A 24,965-nucleotide genomic window follows, 5' to 3' on the forward strand; every position below is an offset into this window, starting at 1 on the left:
TAAACTTGAAATATAAAGATTAGCTGGCTAATCACTAGCATGTGGGCTTGAGAGATTGTTGATGAGACCTGTGTTTTCTATAGCCTAATGCCTGCTACAAGAAGTTAGTCATTATTAGTGAATGTGCATTATGGATGGTTCTAGTTAAATATGTAACAAAAAAGGGCATTTTCATAGACAGACTTGAAAGCCAGATCAGTGATTATTGATTTTTAGGCCATTATAGCCCAGCCCTAGGGGCAGACAGACAGAGCGAGCGAGAACTCGCAGCTTTGGATGGGGAGGATGTGGAGCTCCTCCTCCCTCCTTCCTTCTCCCTCCCCTTTCTCTCCTCCCAACAGACACATGATGGTAGAAGACAGTGCAAATAGTCCGGGTAGCCGTTTGATTAGGTGTTCAGGAGACTTGGCGCTCCGGTACTGCTTGCCATGCGGTAGCAGAGAGAACAGTCTATGACTAGGGTGGCTGGAGTCTTTGACAATTTCTAGGGTCTTCCTCTGACACTGCCTGGTATAGAGGTCCTGGATGGCAGGAAGCTTGGCCCCAGTGATGTACGTGAAGAGGGCACTACCCTCTGTAGTTCCTTGAGGTCGGAGGCCAAGCAGTTGCCATACCAAGCAGTGATGCAACCAGTCAGGATACTCTCGATGGTGCAGCTGTAGAACGTTTTGAGGATCTGAGGACCCATGCCAAATCTCTTCCGTCTCCTGAGGGGGAATAGGCTTTGTCGTGCCCGCTTCACGACTGTCTTGGTGTGTTTGGACCATGATAGTTTGTTGGTGATGTGGACATCAAGGAACTTGAAGCTCTCAATCTGCTCCACTACAGCCCTGTCGATGAGAATGGTGGCGTGCTCGGTCCTCTTCTTTTTCATGTAGTCCACAATCATCTCCTTTGTCTTGATCACATTGAATGAGAGGTTGTTGTCACCCTTTTAAGCCTTAGGCCCACCCATCTCTTTAAGGATTCACATGTGAGGCCATGTGCTAAACAGTTTAGTAAACAACCAAAGATTTCAAGACTAAAAGTGGTAAAAGTAGTAGCCTACATAAGGAAAAACTCCAGGTAAAAATACACTAGTCCTTGGCCTATATCCTAATCTGACTTTGGTGCAGGTCATGTTGTTCTTCACATTACCATCTCTGGTAAACACACACTATATCAAATAAAATCAAAGTTTATTTGTCACATGCACAGGATACAGAAGGTGTAAACGGTATAGTGAAATGGTTACTTGCATAGAAGCAATATCAAAAACAGAAAGTGTCCAGATAAAATATTTAATAAATAATAAATAATTATTAGATGATGCTTACCCGACACACTTGTCTAAATTGATGGGTCATGTGAAGGAAATGCTATAACCACCTAGCTAAGTGGATGGGTCACTATTGTCTAGACATGTACACATGTTCATGAAATACAATAGATGGCCGTATTCACCCCCAGACACACCTGGCTAACCTGATGGGTCATGTAATCATCTGGCGAAGTGGAGTCTTTTGTTTAGACATGTAGCTAGCTAAACAATGAACTGGCAAAATCAAAACCAATACAAACATTGTCATAGCTGTAGTATGAATCTGCAGGTAGCTAATGCTAACTAGGTTCAATGTTAGCTAGCTATAACTAGCAATTAAAATGGATTTCTGATTTGAATAATACTAATACACAGATCATACGCGTAATGTCAGCTAGCGAGCCAGCAAGCTAACGTTCGCTAGTTAGCGAACAGTACGCTTTAACTTGCAATGAAAATGACTCTCTGACAAAATTGGAAATGTATAATATCTGAAAATGTAGCTAGACTTTTACCCGTATACATGAACGCTTCACGATAGACTGGAACTCAGTTTTGTTTGTAGCTACATCTTGTTTGGCCAGAGTTGTGTCAAGTCACTCCAGTTCACACTGACTGTGGCGTGTGCAGAAAGTAGCCCATTACTTTTTCCAATAGATCTGCCGATAGCGCCTGCTAAATTCAGGGCATCAATGTTGTTGAGAAAAGTAGCAAAACTTTTGTAGTTCTTGATGGCTAACGTTATATCTTTCAAAAACGGTGCGGTAGAAAGGACTATCAACACATACTGAACAGCTCACGTTATAGACAGAAGCATGCTACATGGCAGACCAATCCAAACTCATCTCCCGGCATGTCCAGCCCATCCAAAATCTCAGCCAATCATGGCTAGCGGAAAGGTTCCTGTCTTTTTCATGGCTAAACCAACGAAGCTCGTAATTTAACAATTGTATTTGTATTTACGGATAGAATACAAGTTTGTTATTAAGGCACATGAAAGTTCACATGTTCCAGAAGGAATTTCTGCCCCAAAACACATTTTGATAAAAATAATACATGTTTACGTTCAAATGCCTCTCCTGTGAAGTAGTGACGTGAGACATACGCCTAGTTTCCTGAAACGAGTCACAAATTAGTCTGATGCTGAGCAGAAATTACAATAAGAAGCATTTTAGATCTGTGTTTACAAAACGCAGCAAGAGATTTGTTATGTGTTTTATCTTTTTGTCCTGCGTGAAAGACGCAGAATTCTGCGTTAACGCGAGCCCTAGGTTTTACTTGCTAATTATCTAAGTAAGTGGCTGAATTAATAAGGTGACGGGGCATCATATTGTGTTAGCTTTCTGTTGTGTTTGAGAAGTCAAAGCCCTTTGGATGAGTTATAACTTTGTTCATTTGCATAATGTATTTCATTCAAATTCGCTTGTAAATGTCCAAGCTCACCAAAAAGGACATTCGGTAGCTCCTACCTATATATGTATAACTTTATGAGCTGGATTGCCGGTCTTTGCAATTTGTTTATTTTCATTTGCGCTCGTTAGCATATTTAGCTAGCAGCCTTCATGGAAACTTGCTATTAGTTGTGCTAATTACGTTAGCATTCTGGTAATAAATGGCCAATGGGCTATTTCGCAACAACAACAACAAAAAATACCCCCTTGTGTACTAAGCCGGTAATTCCGTAAGTCCCAGGATGAGAGAAGGACGGTATGACGATATGAAAATCCGGATACCGCCCAACCCTATCGTCATGGACAGCAGAAAAGGATTCGAGACGGACATCGGAGCGGGAAAACAACGTGATTAAAAAGGGAGGAATATACAGTGAGTAAGGGACAGGACATTTATTCAACTGTGAAGACGAACTTTGGAATTAATAACTGCTAAATGAGCGGATGAGGATGGAACGTCAGTGAGTGAAGTGAATGAAGATCACGCGACTGAGGAAAATAGTTCTGTGGTTGAGGACAATATTGAAGTGATTGACAGTCAGGAGCCTATTGAGAAATGAAAAATGGCTGGAATTGTTGGAAAAAAAAGTACTCGAGCCTGTCAGCGTGAGTGAATGGGTGACACCCATCGTACCAGTACTTAAGAAGGATGGTGAGCTAAATCAGGGTCACACAGTGTTTCTTGGTAGTCTTAAACAAATCTACTTTGAAACATGGGCTTAAAAAAAAGAAGACACCTGTACCATGTCAGATATAGAGTTGAAATGTATTACATTTTGAGTTTGCATCCCAATATTACACTTTATATACATCACAGAAGACTGAAATATAACAAAACAGTTTCACATAGAAACGCCGGATTTTCGGCAGGTAAAACAAAAAAAAGTTTTGTAATTATGAAATTATGAAAAATATTAATAACATTCCACCCGTGAGTCCATAGAGGGTGATTTTCACGGGTTTAGCTGTGGGTAGAAAATTCTGCAAAATCGATCTCTGCCAAGCCTACTTTCAGATGCACATGGATGAAAAGTCAAAGGAGTTGACCGTTGTGACACACAAGGGGCTCTTTAGGTACTATCGTCTACTAATGGAACAGATCTTGAGTGGATTGCCAGGAGTACAATGCTACCTGGATGACATCCTCGTTACTGGAAAGGATGAAGAGGACCATCTCCAAAATTTGGATGCAACCTTACAGAGATTGAAGGACAACGGACTGCGAGTTCATAAGGACAAATGTGCATTCTTCCAATCATTGGTTGAATACCTTGAACACGTCATCGATGCTATGGGCCTCCACAAGGCTCTGTCCAATGTCAATGCTATCCTGGACACCCCAGCTCCTCAGAACGTGAGCAAACTACGTTCAATCCTGGAGTTACTAAATTACTATGGACGCTTTATCCCGAGCTTAGCAACGAAGCTGAAGCCACTGCATCAGTTGCTTTGTTAGGACAAAACATGGAAATGGATATAACAATGTGAGGAAGCATTCGTGAAAACCAAGGAAACACTCCTGAAATCTGAGGCACGAACACACTTTGACTCGTCATTGCCCATCCAACTAGCTTGTGATGCTGGTCCATACGGTGTGGGAGCAGTTATGTCCCATATCATGGCTTCAGGTGAAGCTGATCGCTTTTGCATTGAGGACATTGAAAGTAACTACGCACCAATAGAACACGAAGCCCTAGGCATAGTTTCTGGAGTGCATAAGTTTTACCAGTATCTGTACTGGAGGAAGTTCACCCTTCTTACAAATCATAATCCGCTGACGAGCATCTTTGGACCGCATACTGGGATTCTGTCACTTGCTGCAAGCAGAATGCAAAGGTGGGCTTTGTTGTTGTCAGCACACACCTACGACATCAAGTACCGCAAGTCAGACATGCACTGTAACGCAGATGGACTCTCCAGGTTAGCACTACCTGTGGTCAAACCAGAGTCACGTCAAATGGACGTCTTCTACTTCAGACAAGTGGAAAATGCACCAGTCACTTCGACACAAGTGCGGAGAAACACCAGAAACGGCCCAGTGTTATCCGAAGTGATGGACATCATCATCAAAGGCACAAGAGATGCTCCGGAACTGAAACCTTACCTTTCCAGGAGAAATTAGCTGTCAGTATAGTCCGGTTGTCTGCTGTGGGGGAGGAGAGTTATCATTCCACCTTCGCTGAGGAAACCAGTGTTGCAACAGCTACACGCAGGTCATTGTGGAATGATTTGCATGAAGGAAATCACACAAAGCTACTTCTGGTGGCCCGGATTGGATGGAAGCATTGATGTAAAAGCGAAAACATGTTCCTCATGTCAGAAAGTTCGCAAAGTACCTTAATCCATGGGATTGACCGGAAGAGGCGTGGCAACGCATACACATTGACTAAGCAGGTCCATTCGAAGATGGAATGTTTCTTGTGGTAGTGGATGCTCAAAGCAAGTGGCCAGAGGTTGCCATCATGAGGTCTACTACTGCAGAGAAGACCATCGAGATGCTTGGAGGTATTTAGTCGGTTCGGAATGCCACTCCAACTCGTTAGCGACAACGGACCGCAGCTACCGTCCCAAGAAATGGCTACATTCCTACAGGTGAATGGCGTACAGCACATCAGGTCTGCACCGTATCATCCGTCTACCAACGGGCTGGCGGAGAGGTTCGTACAGACCATGAAACATGCCTTAAAAGTGTCTCAGGATCAAGGGACTTGAACCAATGCTTGAACAGCGTCCAGCTATCCTACAGGAACACACCTCATTCAACCAACAAGGCTTTGCCTGCATCGCTACTCATGAAGAGAGGGCTACACACAAGCTTTGACCTACTCAAACCTCTGAACGCAAATGAGACAGATCAACGCCACATAACAAATGATACAGTTTACTATAGAATACTACAGTACTTACCATATAATTCTGTAGTAAACTGTAGTATACTGTAGAATACTGTACTACACACTGTAGTATTCCTCGATCATATTTAGTACTTAGTATAGAATTTTGTAGTATACTTTAGAATACTATAGTAAATACTAAAGTATTATCCACAAAACACTGTAGTAAATACTACAGAAATGTCTGCAAAAACACTACAGTCCACAAAAACACTAAACTGTTTTAACTATAGTAAATACTACATTATTTAATTTGATATACCCTGCCCATTCCTCTCCCCATATTCCAATATGTGCCACCCGTAAGTGAGAAACCTACAGTACATGCCAAGTATAGACCATATATTGTGTTCCCTACAGGTTATAGAAAAGAGCAGAAGCTCTGAACTCTCCGTTCACAACCCAGTCCTACCTACCTACCTACCTACCTACCTACCTACCTACCTACCTACAGGTTATGGAAAATGGGCTATTTTAGTATTTCTCCATTATGTTTCCTCAAGGAGAAAGCCCCCCGCTTCTATATCAAAGATAATAAAACAAAAAAACTTTAGTAAATACTACATTAATGTCCCCAAAAACACTACATTAAATACTACAGTATACTACAGTCCACAAAAACACTACGGTAATTACTATAGTATATACTACAATTGTTTTTACTACAGTATTTATACTATAGTAAACTGTAAATACTACAGTAAATACTACAGTAAATACTACAGTAAAGTCTGCAAAAACACTACAGTGAATACCATAGTATTCCTACCATAGTATACACTATAGTATTTTTCCATGAGGGATGTCAACAGGAGAGCCAAGTCAAACGTTGTGAACTAAGAGCAAAGGACAGAGCTTTCAATCCTGGAGAAACGGTCTTAGCTAGAACCTACCTCAGCGGACCAAAGTGGTTTCCTGCTACAGTCATTTCTCAGATTGGTCCTGTGTCCTACACTGTCCAGACTGCAGAGGACTGTTCATAATGGGGACATCCCCCCCTCCCCAGATCCCCAAAGCACCAATGGTTGAACTGATCAGTGGTGGGAAAAGTACTCAATTGTCATACTTGAGTAAAAGTAAAGATACTTCACTCAATAATGTGAATGTCACCGAGTAAAATACTACCTGAGTGGAAATATCTGGTACAGTGGTGGAAAAAGTACTTGAGTAAAAGTAAAAGTAAATGATATACATCCAATTCCTTATATTAAACAAAGCAGATGGCAAGATGTTTTTTTGTTTTGTTTTTTTACGGACAGCCAGGGGCACACTCCAACACTCAGACATAATTTACAAACAGAGTATTTGTGTTTAGTGAGTCCGCCAGATCAGAGGCAGTGGGGATGACAATGTGTTATATTGATAGGTGCATGAATTGGACCATATTGCTGTCCTGCCTGAGTAATCAAAATGTAAGGAGTACTTTTGGGTGTCAGGGAAAATGTATGGGAGTAAAAAGTACATATTTTCTTTAGGAATGTAGTGGAGTAAAAGTAGTCAAAAATATAAATAGTGAAGTACAGACCCAAAACAACATCTTAAGTATTTTTACCTAGTTACTTTACACCACTGGAACTGTTCCCCGTCTCCCGTTTCATCATTATTGAATTGTTATAAAGACGTGGTAACAGAAAGTGGTAATCACATACATTGCTAAAGCAAACATAAAGAAACATGTCAAATCTTTCTCTCCCTCACAGGAAGCTGTACAAGGCGGAGAAGTTGCCCTCCCACTCCTTTGAGATTGACCATGAGGACGTGGACAAGGATGAGGTCTGTTTCATGGATTCTACTCCCTTTAAAGTGCACTACTTTTGACCAGGGCCCATTGGCTCTGGTCAATAATAGGGCACTATATATGGAATAGGGTGCCATTTGGGACGTAGCTTGAGTATGATGAATAGTCCGAGGCCAATGATTAGCCCTACTGTTAAACTGTCATAATGCACGTCTGCTCACATATTTCTACTCTGTTGTTTTTGGTCAAGGGCCATTGAGTACAAGCTTAATTCAATTGAGTTCAACTGAGCCAGAATCAATGACTCTCCAGGTCTCGGCTCTGTTACAGCAGGTGTCTGTTCATGACAAATCAGGCATCGTAGAATGAAACAGAACAAGTATCATATTGTATCTCAATGGCAGACATATTTAGACCTTGGTTATTGAGACATGGATTGGTCCCAAATGGAACTCTATTCCCTTTGTAGTGCACTATTTTTGACCAGAGCCCTATAAAGTTATATTCCCTAAATGTAGTGCATTTTATAGGGAATAGGTTGCCATTTGTGACGTACGCATCGAGCCTGATTTAAAGATGTCCGTTTTGGTTTTTGCAGGACACAACGTCTTTGTCCTCTTCTAAAGGAGGGGGAGGCGGAGGAGGAGGAGGGATTGGTGTGTTCCGATCGGGGTGGCTCTATAAAGGGAACTTCAATAGCACTGTCAACAACAGCATCACTGTTCGGGTGAGGAAGTGTGCCACAGACTCCCCCACAATCCCCTTCTCTCTCTCTCTCTCTCTCTCTCTCTCTCTCTCTCTCTCTCTCTCTCTCTCTCTCTCTCTCTCTCTCTCTCTCTCTCTCTCTCTCTCTCTCTCTCTCTCTCTCTCTCTCTCTCTCTCTCTCTCCAATTTCAAGGGCTTTATTGGCATGGGAAACACATGTCTACATTGCCAAAGCAAGTGAAATAGATAATTAACAAAAGTGAAATAAACAATAAAAAATGAACAGTAAACATTACACTCACCAAGGTTTCAGAGGAATAGAGACATTTCAAATGTCGTATTATGGCTATATACAGTGTTGTAACGATGTGCAAAAGGGAAAATAAATAAACATAAATATGTATTTACAGTGGTGTTTGTTCTTCAACTGGTTGCCTTTTTCTTGTGGCAACAAGTCACAAATCTTGCTGCTGTGATGGCACACTGGTATTTCACCCAATATACACTGCTCAAAAAAATTAAGGGAACACTTAAACACAATGTAACTCCAAGTCAATCACACTTCTGTGAAATCAAACTGTCCACTTAGGAAGCAACACTGATTGACAATACATTTCACATGCTGTTGTGCAAATGGAATAGACAACAGGTGGAAATTATAGGCAATTAGCAAGACACCCCCAATAAAGAAGTGGTTCTGCAGGTGGTGACCACAGACCACTTCTCAGTTCCTATGCTTCCTGGCTGATGTTTTGGTCACTTTTGAATGCTGGCGGTGCTTTCACTCTAGTGGTAGCATGAGACGGAGTCTACAACCCACACAAGTGGCTCAGGTAGTGCAGCTCATCCAGGATGGCACATCAATGCGAGCTGTGGCAAGAAGGTTTGCTGTGTCTGTCAGCGTAGTGTCCAGAGCATGGAGGCGCTACCAGGAGACAGGCCAGTACATCAGGAGACGTGGAGGAGGCCGTAGGAGGGCAACAACCCAGCAACAGGACTGCTACCTCCACCTTTGTGCAAGGAGGAGCAGGAGGAGTACTGCCAGAGCCCTGCAAAATGACCTCCAGCAGGCCACAAATGTGCATGTGTCTGCTCAAACGGTCAGAAACAGACTCCATGAGGGTGGTATGAGGGCCCGACGTCCACAGGTGGGGGTTGTGCTTACAGCCCAACACCGTGCAGGACGTTTGGCATTTGCCAGAGAACACAGGGCGCCATTTGCAATTCGCCACTGGCGCCCTGTGCTCTTCACAGATGAAAGCTGGTTCACACTGAGCACATGTGACAGACGTGACAGAGTCTGGAGACGCCGTGGAGAACGTTCTGCTGCCTGCAACATCCTCCAGCATGACCGGTTTGGCGGTGGGTCAGTCATGGTGTGGGGTGGCATTTCTTTGGGGGGCCGCAAAGCCCTCCATGTGCTCGCCAGAGGTAGCCTGACTGCCATTAGGTACCGAGATGAGATCCTCAGACCCCTTGTGAGACCATATGCTGGTGCGGTTGGCCCTGGGTTCCTCCTAATGCAAGACAATGCTAGACCTCATGTGGCTGGAGTGTGTCAGCAGTTCCTGCAAGAGGAAGGCATTGATGCTATGGACTGGCCCGCCCGTTCCCCAGACCTGAATCCAATTGAGCACATCTGGGACATCATGTCTCGCTCCATCCACTAATGCCACGTTGCACCACAGACCGTCCAGGAGTTGGCGGATGCTTTAGTCCAGGTCTGGGAGGAGATCCCTCAGGAGACCATCTGCCACCTCATCAGGAGCATGCCCAGGCGTTGTAGGGAGGTCATACAGGCACGTGGAGGCCACACACACTACTGAGCCTCATTTTGACTTGTTTTAAGGACATTACATCAAAGTTGGATCAGCCTGTAGTGTGGTTTTCCACTTTAATTTTGAGGGTGACTCCAAATCCAGACCTCGATGGGTTGATAAATTTGATTTCCATTGATAATTTTTGTGTGATTTTGTTGTCAGCACATTCAACTATGTAAAGAAAAAAGTATTTAATAATATTATTTAATTCATTCAGATCTAGGATGTGTTGTTTAAGTGTTCCCTTTATTTTGAGCAGTGTATATGGGAGTTTATCAAAATTGGATTTGTTTTCAAATTCTTTATGGGTCTGTCTCTCGCGCTCTTTGACCCCTGTCTTCCTCTATCTCTACCTCTTTCTCTCTCTCTTTCACTTTCACTCTTTTTTAAGTTTCTTCCCCTCTCTCCACCATCTTTTTTTTACCTCTCGTCGTAGTACTCTTTCCTACTACATTCCTTACTTTTCTCTCTCACACACACACACACTCTTTCTCACACACACACACACACTCTCTCTCTCACACACACACACACACTCTCTCACACACACACACACTCTCTCTCACACACACACACTCTCTCACACACACACACACACTCTCTCACACACACACACTCTCTCATACACGCACACTCTCTCTCTCACACACACACACTCTCTCACACACACACACACACACACTCTCATACACACAAACTCTCTCACACACACACACACACACTCTCTCACACACACACACACTCTCTCTCACACACACACACACTCTCTCTCTCACACACACACACTCTCTCACACACACACACACTCTCTCACACACACACTCTCTCACACACACACACACTCTCTCACACACACACTCTCTCTCACACACACACAAACACTCTCTCACACACACACACACTCTCTCACACACACACACACACTCTCACACACACACACAATCTCTCACACACACACACATTTCTTGACTCTCTCTCTCTCTTCTCGCTATCATCTCACTCTTTTCCTGGTCTCCCTCCCAGCCTCTCCCTCCCATCCTGTCTTCTAACAAAGCAGACTCTTAGTCAGACCGGCCCTGCAGGGTCTTGGCGCTCTTTAAGTTATGGCCTGTCTCTTCTAAGGAGACCTTGTGTTAATGTAGAGCACCACTGGCCCAGGCCGCGTCCAATTTACTGTCACACAGGTCACGCAGTCAGTGAGTGCGTCCCAAATGACATCCTCTTCCCTATATAGTGCACTACTTTTGCGCTACTTTTCCCCCTATATAGCGCACTAGTACTTACCTTTATACAGAGCCCTACCCATAGGGCCCTGGTCAAAAGTAGTGCACTTTATAGGGAATAGGGTGCCATTTGGGACACAGCCTCACGTACTGTAGTGATATGTTCAGTGATGAACGGAAGGTGTTATTGTCTGGGTTAGGGTGACTATGTCTTTATTGCCTGTAATTGATTTTGATGGGGTTGTATTTTTATTTTGACGTCCCTGTAGTCGTTCAAGAGGAGGTACTTCCAGCTGACACAGCTGACTGATAACTCCTACATCATGAACTTTTACAAAGACGAGAAGATCTCCAAAGAACCCAAGGGCTGCATCTTCCTCGACTCGTGTACCGGTGTGGTTCAGGTGAGTAGAGGATGATGGAGTCCCAATGGACTGTGAAATTACTAATGGGTTGGGTTAAGTCATGCCATAGCTCAGGATCATCAAGATTATCTCCAGCATCTTCATCTTCCTCCTGTTCGCTGGGGAAGCAGACTGTAAATGCCTTGCGCATGTTAGCAGCATTGTCACTAATTATATAGTCCAATTTAGCTTTGATGTTGTATTCATCACATATTGCCTCAAATTGGTCACAGATTCGCTCTGCTGTGTGAGAGCCTTTGAAGCGGTTGCAGGCCAAGAGATTAGTCTTTAGCTGTACCCTCTCTGCATCTCGCTCCATCCAGTGCACAGTGACACCAAGGAATCCCCTCATCTTTCGATCAGACCAAATGTCCACAGTGACTGAAACATGGTCAGTGTTGCTCAATTGAGTTTTTAACTTTGACCGTCTCTCCTCAGCAAGGCTCTCTGTTTTTGTGGTCAGCGTTCGGCGACATACTGGGGTATACTTGCTGTCCAGCACAGCCAGAAAGTGACGAAAGCTCTTATTTTCCACAATAGACAGAGGGAAATTGCAATCAATAATCAAGTCAGACAGTATCGCATTGGAGATGGCCTTCTGCTGTGGGTGGGTCAGGCTGTAACGCCCTACACGAGTGTCAAGGAATTGTGAGATTGAAGGCTGTTGTGGTTCATCTACGATGATTTTGTTCATCTGGTATTCTTCATACCTGTAACAGAGAAGAATATGAAACAGATGTCAGAAAATCCTTTACAGCCACACATGTTGTATTTGAAACTACTCTTTACTCATATCAATGTTGTTGTGTTAATATTCATTGCCTATTGTACACTACGGTTTACGATAATACATTTCAGTTTCAGTGTATGCAATATTAAGAATATTTTCACTGCTTCAAAATTCATAAGAAAGCCCTTTCCCTCAAGAAACTGAAGTCATATGCTTTATAGCAGTGGTTTTCAAAGTGGGGACGGGGACCCTTGGGTGCCGCGAGGGGGTTCTAGGGGGCCATGGCAAGTTGGCATGAAAAGTATAGAAAAACAAAATAATTGAATAAATTAAATAACTAAAGTAAACCAAATTAAACCAAAAATAAGCTAAACAATATTCCCATTAGTTAAGAACTGCACTATAATAATCTATTGCATCTCTGAACATTACTACTATAATCGTTATTATTTTATTATATACTGTATATATCCCAGTGGTGCGCTGCCTCACAGACCTACTGTAGACTACGGTAGCACTCTGTCCATGCGCTGTCTGCTGTTTGGGCATGATATGAAAAGGGAAGGCTAATGGTGGATCTACTGTGACTGTGTTATCATTTTCCTCTTTACAATGTATACGTCTTACTATGTTTCCTGTTGTACTTGGATGGGTTTAGGGATGCACCAACTACATCCGAGTTGTGAAAGGGGGTGCATTCATTGTTTAATTGTGATATTTTGTCTTCAGCGACAGTTCTGCTTAGTTGTGATTAACCAAAATTACATAAACGACCTCAATGAGGCAGCACACCAGCAACTCTGAAACTGAATTCTAAAGACGCTTAACGTGAAAAACGCTTAACGTTGCTTAATGCTTAATATACTAAGACAGTAATATTATAAGACCAAACTCTGCAAATATCATATTAATAAAGCATACTATGTGCAAAACATCAGATGAGCCCAGAATATGAGCGCAAACACGTTTAATAACAGTTGCGTTTTCCTCCCATAGAAAACCATTATAAGAAAGGACTTAACGTGTCTTATGTACTAAGACAGTGTTATTAAAAGACCAAACTAAGTAAATATCATATCAATAAAGTATACTATGTACAAAACATCAGATGAGCCCAGAATACATAGTAGCCTACATAAGACATGTTAAGCCTTTTCTTATAATGGTTTTCTATGGGAGGAAAACACTTAACGTGTTGTTAAACGTGTTTGCGTTCATATTCTGGCCTCATCTGATGTTTTGTACATTTAGTATACTTTATTAATATGATATTTATAGTTTGGTCTTTTAATATTACTGTCTCAGTATATTAAGACACGTTAAGCCTTTTCTTATAATAGTTTTCTATGGGAGGAAAACGCAACGTGTTATTAAACGTGTTTGCGTTCATATTCTGGGCTCATCTGATGTTTTGTACATAGTATACTTTATTAATATGATATTTACAGAGTTTGGTCTTTTAATAACACTGTCTTAGTACATTAAAGAACGTTAAGCGTTTTTTCACGAAAGCGTTTTAGAATGTCCATATAATAGCAGTTCAAAAATCCATATTTTTGTAAGCATGAACCAGCAAGGGAGACGTGCGTTTGTCTCGTTGATACAGTAAATATGCAGCAGCTAGCTAGTAAGTTACGGTACATCCGATAAGGTGCGTAGCATTCGTTCAAAACTTACCTTTCTTTGTGCAACTTCAGGTGTCGAACAAAGTTGGACGTTGTGGCAGCTCCGTCTGTAATCTTCGATCCGCATGTTTTGCAGATTGCAACTCGTTTTTTTGTCGACTACCTCGTAATTTTTATAGCCAAACCAAACTATCTTCGGTATCATTTTGACAACTGGCGCGTTGTTGCTTGATGTGCTTCATTGGTTGTCTTGCAATGTGCCTGCTTAGATGCTGTCGAATCAAAACAACGTGGGACTACAGTGATTGGATAACGTGCAGGCAGCGCGCGCTCTCTGTATGCATACAGGTGGATGGTGCACATTTTTTTCACAGATGCAGATAAACGGAGAGCGGCGCGGCCGTGTGAAAAAAATTTTCCCCAGTTTTCATGGGAAGTAGCAAGTCTTCTCGAGTCATAAGGCGCAAGTCCAAGTGAAGTCACGAGTCATTGATGTTAAAGTCCAAGTCGAGTTGCAAGTCTTTGTACATTTTGTCGAGTCGAGTCTGAAGTCATCAAATTCATGACTCGAGTCTGACTCGAGTCCAAGTCACATGACTCGAGTCCACACCTCTGGAAATTAGTTTTACACGCAAGCATGCATGCGCACACACGCGTGCATTCGGGCATACACACACACACATGTGCGCATGCACAAATACATACACACACACGCACTCACGCTCACACGCATACACACACCACACATATAGATAAACACACTTGCTGATGTACTTATCAAGTCAGCAGCTGTAAAACGCCACTGGCACACATTAAAACCAGTTCTCTATAGACTATCCAATTGAGGAGCTCGGAATGTTGCAACAAAATTTTCTATATGCACAAAAAGCTTATTTCTCTCAAATGTTGTGCACAAATTTGTTTATATCCCTGTTAGTGAGCTTTTATCCTTTGCCAAGATAATCCATCCACCTGACAGGTGTGGCATATCAAGAAGCTAATTAAACAGCATCATCATTACACAGGTGCACCTTGTGCTGGAGACAATAAAAGGCCACTTTAAAATGTGTAGTTTTGTCACACAACACAATGCCACAGATGTCTCAAGTTTTGAGGGAGCTTGCAATTGGAATGCTGACTGCAGGAATGACCACCAGAGCTGTTGCCAGATAATTTAATGTTCATTTCTCAACCATAAGCTGCCTCCAATGTTGTTTTAGAGAATTTGGCAGTATGTCCAACTGACATCACAACTGCAGACCACGCCAGTGCAGGCCCTTTTGTGGGGAAAAACTCATTCTGATTGGCTGGGCCTGGCTCCCCATTGGGTGGGCCTTGCTGCCAAGTGGGTGGGCTTATGCCCTCCCAGGCCCACACATAGCTGCACCCCTGCCCAGGCATGTGAAATCCATAGATTAGGGCATAATTCATGTATTTAAATTGACTGATTTCCTTATATTAACTGTAACTCAGTAAAATCTTTTAAATTGTTGCATGTTGCGTTTTATATTTTTGTTCAGTATATGTGTAGTCAGGTCTATAAATGCAGCAGGAAACTATCAAAGACCTCTTATTAACTGCGTCCCAAATGGCGTCGTATTCCCTACATAGTGCACTGCTTTTGACCAGAGCCCTGTGGGTTATTGTAACACAATGCTACAATACGGATACGATATGGTATGATAGGAGATTTCACAGACACAACCAGTCAGGCACTTCCCAAATGCACAAAATTCACACATTTACTGACTGGTCTGTCAAAGTTCTGTGCAAACTAACACTAACCAAAACACCCCCTCTAGAACAACCGTCTGAGGAAGCACGCCTTTGAGCTGAAGATGAACGAGGTGACGTACTTCGTGCTGGCAGCGGAGAGCGAGCAGGACATGGAGGAGTGGATCAGTACCTTGACCCGGATCCTCCAGATCAGCCCCCACAACGGGCCCACCCCTCTGACGCAGCTGGACCGCCAGAGTGTAGACCTTACCGACACACAACAGGGTAAGTGCTCTGGATCCAGGATCAGCTTCCCCCCCCCCCCAATCCTAACCGTAACCATTAGTGAGGAAAATGCTAAACTCACCCAAGATCAGCGTCTAGAGGCAACTTCACCCTACACCTACTCTGGACCTGGTTCCTGTTCATTAGGGCTCAGTGTAGTAAAACATTTAGCATCTTAAAGAAGATGTAGCTTCACTGTTTGCTGTCTCCCAAAAGTGATTTTTAAGGTAGTATCACTGAGTTTCATTTAAAATCACTTACGGGAGCAGCAAATGCTCAGTGGGCATATATATATATATATATACACTACCAGTCAAAAGTCTGGACACACCTACTCATTATCCTTTCTTTCTTTTTACAGTTTTTTACATTGTAGAATAATAGTGAAGACATCAAAACTATGAAATAACACATATGGAATCATGTAGTAACCAAATAAGTGTTTAACAAATCAAAATATATTTTATCTTTGAGATTCTTCAAATAGCCACCATGACAGCTTTGCACACTCTTGGCATTCTCTCAACCAGCTTCACCTGGAATGCTTTTCCAACAATGTTGAAGGAGTTTTATTATTATTTTTTGATTGTCTTAACTTAGATCCTGACACCTAAGCCCCAGAGCCCCAGATCCCCAGATCCCCAGATCCCCAGATCCCCAGAGCCCCAGATCCCCAGAGCCCCAGAGCCCCAGATCCCCAGATCCCCAGAGCCCCAGATCCCCAGAGCCCCAGAGCAGGAGAGGAAAGAGTAGAGTTGAAGAGTTTAGAATAAAGATTAGAATACACCCACCAGATCCCTAGTCTGGTTCCAGAACTGTTTGTGCTGTCTAGCCAAGTTCTTATGTATTCGGCGTGACAACGACCATAGGAGTTGGCAAGACAGCACAAATAGACCTGGGACCAGGCTACCAGAACTCTAGGGTTGATTACAGAACCATAACAATGAAATAACATCATACTTAACGAAGTGGCAGAATACATTTTCTGTAATCTGAGTCTGGTATTCATAATGGCAGTAGGATATTCTGCCATGGCTAAGGGGAGACTTAATGTGTGGTGACTTGATCCTTGTTGTTAGTGTTACACCGGGAAATTCGAGGCAAAACACACAAGGCAAAACACTCCACCTTGGTATTTATATCTTAAACGTAGTAAAAAATCATCAGTGTGGAATATAACCAAAGAAATTGCACACACCGCCCTGGACCGTGGAGAATTGAGGTTGTGAAAACGCCTACAAATGATTTAATAGCCGTAGTCATCATGGTTCTGTGTTGCTGTACTAACATTATTAGCCATTAAGCGCTATATAATATCACCTGGAGGTGGTGTGGTGTACAGTTTCGTCAACCATGCTGGCTGGTGAAGCTCCCAGGGCTAATCCATAAATTAACAACAAGTCATGCTTAGTTAGTTATTATCCAGGAGTAGGACTAGTGGTGGCCAGCAGCCTGATGGTCTGGGGGTAGAAGCTATTGGCCATTCTGTTAGTTTTAGCCATGATGCTCCTGTATTGCCCGCATCTAAGTGATAGAAGCTCGGAGAACAGGCCGTGACTTGGGTGGCTGAGGTCCCTGATGATCTTCTTGGCCTTCCCGCGACACCTTGTGTTGTAGGTGTCCTGGAGGGCAGGCAGTGTGCATCCAATGGTGCGTTCGGCTGAGTATACCACCCTCTGTAGTGCCTTGCTGTCAGCAGTGGAGTTGCCGTACCAGGCTGTGATGCAGCCTGACAGTATGCGCTCGATGTTGCTCCTGTAGAACACTGAGGGCCCTCAGGGAAAGGCCGTATTTCTTCAGCCTCCTGATGTTAAACAGTTGCTGTCGTGCCTTCTTCATCACGGTGTCCATGTGGTTTGACCATTTCAGCTCCTCTGAGATGTGTACGCCGAAGAACTTTAAGGTTTTGACCGTCTCCATTGCGGGCCCGTTGATGAGTATAGGGGCGTGCCCAGCCTGGTTCCTCCTGAGGACCACAATCAGCTCCTTTGTTTTGCTGACGTTGAGGAAGAGTTTGTTTACCAGGCACCACACCGTCAGAGTGCCTACCTCCTCCCTGTAGGCCGCCTCGTCGGTGTTGGTAATCTGGGTTACTACTTTCTTGTCATCAGCGATGATGATGGAGTTGGAACTGTGTGAGGCCACGCATTCATGGTTATACAGGGGGTACAGGAGGGGACTGAGGACGCAGGCTTTTTGGACCCCCGTGTTGAGGATCAGTGTGGACGAGGTAGGGGTTGGAACCCAAATCATTTTCTAATCGTTTCATTCTAAACAGAACCACTATTTTTGTCATTCCGTACCACTGTTCTGACCAGCAAAATAAAGTTCTAAACCGGTTTGCACCAAAAAAAAGTAACAGTTTATATCATTCCTTTCTGTTCCTTTTTTAACCTGTGAAATCTACAGTTTTTTATATTTAGCTCATTAAATTACTTTGCCAATCAGTGCGGATAGAGCAGGCAAGCTAGTTGTTTACATGCATGATGGACAGACAGGTGTAGCCTATGGCGCAAGATGTAACTGAAATTTAAGGGTGGGGAGAGAGTGAGAGAGGGTTGAGGAGCAGGCTTGAAGTGCTAGGCATCTTGTTATGACATGCATTATCTGAATTAGGTCCACAAAATTATACGTAGGAGGAGTGGCTTCTATTAAGTAAATTTGAATGTCCTTTGAGCTATCAAGCTAACAAGCTTGTGTGTGCAGAGCGGCACCAGAATGAATATCACGTCTTACCTTTTTGTAGGTAATAAATCCAATGATAAACTAGGCCTATAGTATCCTTAAGTAGCATTGAAAAAGTTAATCCATTCTTCTCTAGCTAATAGAAATCTCTCTCCCTATCTTTTCACACTTCTAACGTCAGTACAGTAGCCTATGCTTCGGAGGGGGGAGGGGCAGGTAGCCTAAACACGCACACACAAACTGGCAAAGATTTTCAGTTTGCAGGCAGATGCTGGAATACGTTTCTGAGTGACAGAGTGAGGGTTTTGCATAGGCACTTTTGTTGCGTTTTTTTGTGAGAATAAAATGCCTGGAACGTAAAATAAAGTTATTAACCGGTTTCCGTGCTTTTAAAATAACGGTTATGGTCCGTGAAAAATGTTGTTCTTTTCCGGTTTTCGGTTCTGTTCCCTGAACCGGTTCCAATCCATTTGCATAGGGAGGAGTTCAGTCCCAGGGCTGTGAGCTTTGTGGTGAGCTTAGAAGGCACTATGATATTGAAGGCCGAGCTGTAGTCGATGAACAGCATCCTCACATATGTATTCCTCTTGTCCAGATGGGTGAGGGCAGTGTGCAGTGCAATGGCGATTGAGTCGTCCGTGGATCTGTCGGGGCGGTAGGCGAATTGGAGGGGGTGGAGTGTGTCGGGAAGGGAGGAGATAATGTAGTCTTTGACTAGCCTCTCGAAGCACTTCATGATGACGGAAGTGAGTGCTACGGGTCGGTAGTCATTCAGTTTAGTTACTTTCCCTTTCTTGGGCACAGGGATGATAGTGGACATCTTGAAGTAGGTGGGGATAACGGCCTGAGCTAGAGAGAGATTGAAAATGTCAGAAAACACAACAGCTAGCTGGTCTGCACATGCTCTGATGGCGTAGCTAGGGATGCCATCTGGTCCGCCAGACTTGCGAGAGTTAACACGTTTGAATGACTTAGATACGTCCTCCTTGGAGACCGTAAGCACGTAACACTCGTTGTCCTCAGGGGTTCTCCTCGGCAGTTCAGAGTTGTTTTGCACGTAGCTCATCCAGTTGGTGTCCACGACATGACTGGCTTTCTTTTTGTAATCCGTGATCGTTAGAAACCCCGGCCACATATGCCTAGTGTCCGACCCGCTGAATTGCTCCTCCACTTTGTTCCTATACTTGTGTCTCGCCATCTCCATCGATCTTCGTAGGTCGTATTTGTTCTGTTTAACCAATGAGAGGAGAGGAGAGGAGAGGAGCAGCAGACCTTGGCACCCCAGAGCACTAATACACATTCAGCCTCTGCACTACTTCTGCTCTCTCTCTCTCTCTCTCTCTCTCTCTCTCTCTCTCTCTCTCTCTCTCTCTCTCTCTCTCTCTCTCTCTCTCTCTCTCTCTCTCTCTTTTTCTCTATTCGCCCCCTCTCCCTCCTTCTCTCCCACCCATCCACCCTCTCTCTCTCTCTCTCTCTCTCTCTCTCTCTCTCTCTCTCTCTCTCTCTCTCTCTCTCTCTCTCTCTCTCTCTCTCTCTCTCTCTCTCTCTCTCTCTCTCTCTCTCTCTATTCCCCCCTCCCCCCTTTCTTCTCCCTCCCTCTCTCTCACCCTCTCTGTCTCTCTCCCTCCCTCTCTCCCACCCTCTCTGTCTCTCTCCCTCCCTCTCTCCCACCCTCTCTGTCTCTCTCCCTCCCTCTCTCCCACCCCTCACCTCTCTCATTCTTTATGAAAGAATACAGCTGTCTATTTCCATCCCCCTCTTTGGGTGGGGCCTCTTTTACAGTACCACATAAAAGGCTGAATGGATGGATGGTAGTGAAAGGATAAAGACATACAGTAAGCTCCATTAGAGGCCAGGGAAAGACCAGTGTGAGTGAGAGAGAGCTCCCCCCTACTCCCCCTCTCTCCTCCCCACCTCTACCCCTCTCAGAACACACTCAGGTATGGTGGCTTCCATGACAACAGCCTTGCAGTCTCCCTCTCATACTATAGCCGTCACTGAAGACCAGAGGAAATAAGCCAATACTAAAAACAGGAATGGTAGACGTGAATTTCACCGGAGATATTGACTGTAACTGTCTGTCTCTTTCCCCACTAGACGTGTGTGATCTGTCTCTAAGCGACGTGTGTTTACCTGAGAATGAAGAGATGACGGAGAACGGCGTCAACCCTGAGCTGGCCAAGGTGGGTGTGTGGAGATGCAATTTGCTCTACAATGACCCGTAAAAAAGTATTAATGCTTTTACTTGTATTATGCTCATGTAATACATATTCTGTATTTTATTTGGGATATCTTCTCTCTTTCTGTCTCTCAGTATATCTCTGAAACTGAGGAGGTGGTCCGATCAGCCAGAAGAGAAGACAGGCTCAACCTGTTCTCCCTGGACCCTGACACCCCTGTAAGTCCCCTGTAGGGGTTAACACACTGACACCATAGGTCCCCTGTAGGGGTTAATACACTGACACAATAGGTCCCCTGTAGGGGTTAATACACTGACACCATAGGTCCCCTGAAGGGGTTAATACACTGACACCATAGGTCCCCTGTAGGGGTTAATACACTGACACCATAGGTCCCCTGTAGGGGTTAACACACTGACACCATAGGTCCCCTGTAGGGGTTAATACACTGACACCATAAGTCCCCTGTAGGGGTTAATACACTGACACCCCTGTAAGTCCCCTGTAGGGGTTAATACACTGACACCATAGGTCCCCTGTATGGGTTAATACACTGACACCCCTGTAAGTCCCCTGTAGGGGTTAATACACTGACACCCCTGTAAGTCCCCTGTAGGGGTTAATACACTGACACCCCTGTAAGTCCCCTGTAGGGGTTAATACACTGACACCCCTGTAAGTCCCCTGTAGGGGTTAATACACTGACACCCCTGTACGTCCCCTGTAGGGGTTAATACACTGACACCATAAGTCCCATGTAGGGGTTAATACACTGACACCTCAGGAGGGCCTCTGTGTCTGCAGGCTTCTGGTCCAGACCAGTGCTTACTCACCACATTCAATTTCAGCCCACTGATAGATAGTCCAATTGTGTGCCCCTCCTCTGATGTTGTCTGGTTGTGTGTCAGGTGTTGAGAAGTCCGCGGGGCGAGTACCCTAGGGGTGAGGGCCCCCCGGTCCGTCCCTTCGAGGAGAAGCTGGGGAGGAGACTGATGATCGCCTGTCGATCCCTCAACCTGACGCTGCAGGGCTGCATCAATGAGACCGAGACTGGTCCTGTCACCAACGTAAGACCCCTTAAAACCACAACTACACCACCACCATCTCACACACACTCACACTCGCTCGCACGCCCGCACACACACAGTTCTCCAAAGCTTAAAGGTAGACTTACCATGATGACGTTGCAAAGAACAGCGCCGCAGATATTGAGATGAGCTCGGTGCAAGACTTTGCTATCACACAGTCACATAGGGTATCCGTGCATGTGCGCAGGTGCGCTTCACGCTGCAACGACATGGTTGCTACGGGACCAAAACAGTGGAAAAGTCTAGCCTTCAACGCACTCCGTTGTTGCGGAAATTGACCCACTATGTGTGGACTTCGTGCATGCAACGTCATATCGCTGAGTCTACCTTTAAAACCACACATACAAGGCTCCCTGGGTGTGGTTAGGGTTCAGAAACAACCATTTATTAACATGCATTACGTAACTGATAGTGCTCAATGGTCAATACACTTTTCACTCTAATGTTGTTTACTGTGCTGCAATGGATGATCCTATATCAGCTATTGAGTGCAGTGGTCACTGGAAAAGTGAATAGTGTTAATCTTTTGAATGATTTGCTTGGTGCAATACTTATGCCAACGCTTACGAGAGTATGAATGAGGCTGTTTGAGAAGGTTTGAATCCTAATCAACCTGCCTACATATTGTTTGAAGTACAGTAGACCAACATAGCAAGCATGTCTAAGCTGTGTGCTGGAAAACCTTGATAAAGCCCTGGGTTAAGTTAGGCCGTACGGTGTTCCTCACGTGTAATGTATCCCCATCAGATTGAGCCCTTCTTTGTGACTTTGGCCCTGCTGGATGTGCGTGAGGGGAGGAAGGTGTCGGCCGACTTCCATGTTGACCTGAACCACGAGACGGTGCGTCAGATGCTGGGTGGGGCTGGATCGGCAGGGCCCGGGGCGGGGCAGGAGAATGGCCTGAGCTCCCCTGCAGAGAAGAGACCTGGAGACTGTCACCTCAGCCTGGACCTGGACGACTGGCTCCGCTTCCCCAAACAGGTACGCTACAGCAACACTCCGGAGGAAGTTTCCCCAAGGTGCAGATCTAGGATCAGCTTCCCCTCCCCCAATCTTAACCTTGACCATTAGTGGGGAAAATGCTAAACTGACTCAAGATCAGCCATAGAAGTTGAATCAGCCAAGTGTACCCATGGGAGTAAAGCATGCATCCGTTTTACTCATTCTATTTCTATTGGGTACAGCAACACACAGGGGGATGGGGCAGAACTGGGAATGTCATAAGGAGAAGTGTCAAAAGAGAGATGGGATACTTACTCCTTTCTTGTGTGTGTGTGTGTGTGTGTGTGTGTGTGTGTGTGTGTGTGTGTGTGTGTGTGTGTGTGTGTGTGTGTGTGTGTACGCAGGCCATCTTCTCAGTGACGAACCCCCACACGGACATTGTTCTCTTGGCGAGGGTGGAGAAGGTGCTGATGGGAAATATCACCGTGGGAACAGAGCCGTACATCAAAAACACAGACTCCAGCAAGGTGACGCAACTCTACAACACAGTTCAATTCACTCTAACTACCACCCCTCACCTTATAGCAAGGAACTGTATGGTTTCCCTTTCATAGCCTATTACCTATGGATAGGGTTGCGAAATTCTGGCAACTTTCCCAAAATTCTCAGGTTTTCCAGAAATGTATTTATTTATTTAATTGAAGTTTTGCAGGATGAAATCTCTTGAGATGCACCATCTCGTTTTCAAGTGTCCCCCAAAAAAAAAAACCTAAAACAAACAAACAATACTTAGAAACAAGAATAATATGGCAGCTACTGTGTAATAATAATAACATTGAAATAATAATAAAAAAACGTACATTAACAGCGAAAAAAAGACAAAACTACTAATAGACTTGCAACTAATAAAAAGGTAATAAGCAGGAAATGTGTGAATCCTCCAATCAGGAAGACTTGGGAAATTTGGGAAAATTACAGGAATTTTGCAACTCTACCTATGGAAAATCTATGTAGCATAAGTGGAGGGGAGTCAATGTGTAGAACTATGTACAGTAAAAGACAGCTTGTTTTTCCCAAGCCCTTAGTAGTATAACAGCGGTATGCACAACCTTTACAGGGTCTTTCCAGTGAGATGTATTGTAAAGCTCTCTTTAAATTCCCCTTCATCACACAGGGAAGTCAGATGGTTTGGAAATAAATGTTTCCTCATACTGTAGATTTTCTGAGACTTTTTTTCCAAGATGCCCCCACCGAATTCCGCAGAGTGGAATTCTGAAATCCTGGCCTTTGTTTGGAAAGTTGAGTAGATGAACAGACGGGAGCGCTGCACCTCCTGCCAGTTTCATGACACCCCTGTTGATTTAGAATTGTACTTTATCTACGTCAAGGATAATTTATTTGTGTGTTTTTGGAAACCCGCTGGCAGACTTAAAAAATATCAACAATGCGGACACTTTTATAAGTATTGTTTCCTTCTCTCCCTCTCTCTCTCTCTGCCTCCCTTTCTCTCTCTCTGTTCCTGTCCCTTTGAAGACGGTTCAAAAGATGCTGAAATCCAACAAGCAGTTCTGCAGTAAACTAGGGAAGTACCACATGCCCTTTGCCTGGTCCATCAGGTGAGTGACACTGAGTGTTTTCTGTAAGCCTATTCACTCCATTCCATTTATTGTTATTTAATTTTTTTAATGATCGAACTGCAGTAACTGCATCACACGGATGTCTATAAAGGTGTAGGTAATGGATAACCTTTCACGGTAGCTTACACTGTAAACTACTGTCCTGTGTGTCTTTTTCTGTCCGTCTGTGCATCTGTCCACCTTTCTGTCTCGTCTGTTCTGTCTGTTCTGCCTGGCTGTCCGTCTGTCTCGTCTGTTCTGTCTGTTCTGCCTGGCTGTCCGTCTGTCTGTTCTGTCTGTTCTGCCTGGCTGTCCGTCTGTCTCGTCTGTTCTGTCTGTTCTGCCTGGCTGTCCGTCTGTCTCGTCTGTTCTGCCTCTCTGTCTGTCTACCTGTCTTGTCTTGCTGTCTGTCTCAGGTCTGTGTTTAAGGACAATCAGGGGACGGTGGACCGGGAGTCTCGCTTCTCGCCCCTCTTCAAACAGGAGAGCAACAAGATCTCCACCGAAGATCTCATCAAGCTGGTGTCTGAATACAGGAGGTAGGGCACTGAAAAGACATCAAG

At 44.2% G+C, this 24,965-nt stretch overlaps 1 protein-coding gene across 9 annotated transcripts in view; it reads left to right on the forward strand.

Moving 5' to 3' along the window:
* The window catches only part of LOC121567330 (dedicator of cytokinesis protein 10), a 181,547-nt gene that overhangs the window by 95,468 nt on the left and 61,114 nt on the right, over window positions 1-24,965 (forward strand). For all 9 annotated transcript variants that reach the window (XM_045217328.1, XM_045217330.1, XM_045217318.1 and 6 more), the window contains exons 5-15: window positions 7,346-7,418; window positions 7,982-8,110; window positions 11,401-11,535; window positions 15,693-15,891; window positions 20,674-20,759; window positions 20,891-20,974; window positions 21,665-21,823; window positions 22,592-22,825; window positions 23,191-23,313; window positions 24,320-24,402; window positions 24,819-24,941. In XM_045217328.1, coding sequence (XP_045073263.1) covers window positions 7,346-7,418; window positions 7,982-8,110; window positions 11,401-11,535; window positions 15,693-15,891; window positions 20,674-20,759; window positions 20,891-20,974; window positions 21,665-21,823; window positions 22,592-22,825; window positions 23,191-23,313; window positions 24,320-24,402; window positions 24,819-24,941 — 1,428 coding nt within the window. The remainder of the gene's footprint in view (window positions 1-7,345; window positions 7,419-7,981; window positions 8,111-11,400; window positions 11,536-15,692; window positions 15,892-20,673; window positions 20,760-20,890; window positions 20,975-21,664; window positions 21,824-22,591; window positions 22,826-23,190; window positions 23,314-24,319; window positions 24,403-24,818; window positions 24,942-24,965) is intronic.

Source organism: Coregonus clupeaformis, chromosome 6 (assembly GCF_020615455.1).
Source record: "Coregonus clupeaformis isolate EN_2021a chromosome 6, ASM2061545v1, whole genome shotgun sequence".
Taxonomy (NCBI): Eukaryota; Metazoa; Chordata; class Actinopteri; order Salmoniformes; family Salmonidae; genus Coregonus; species Coregonus clupeaformis.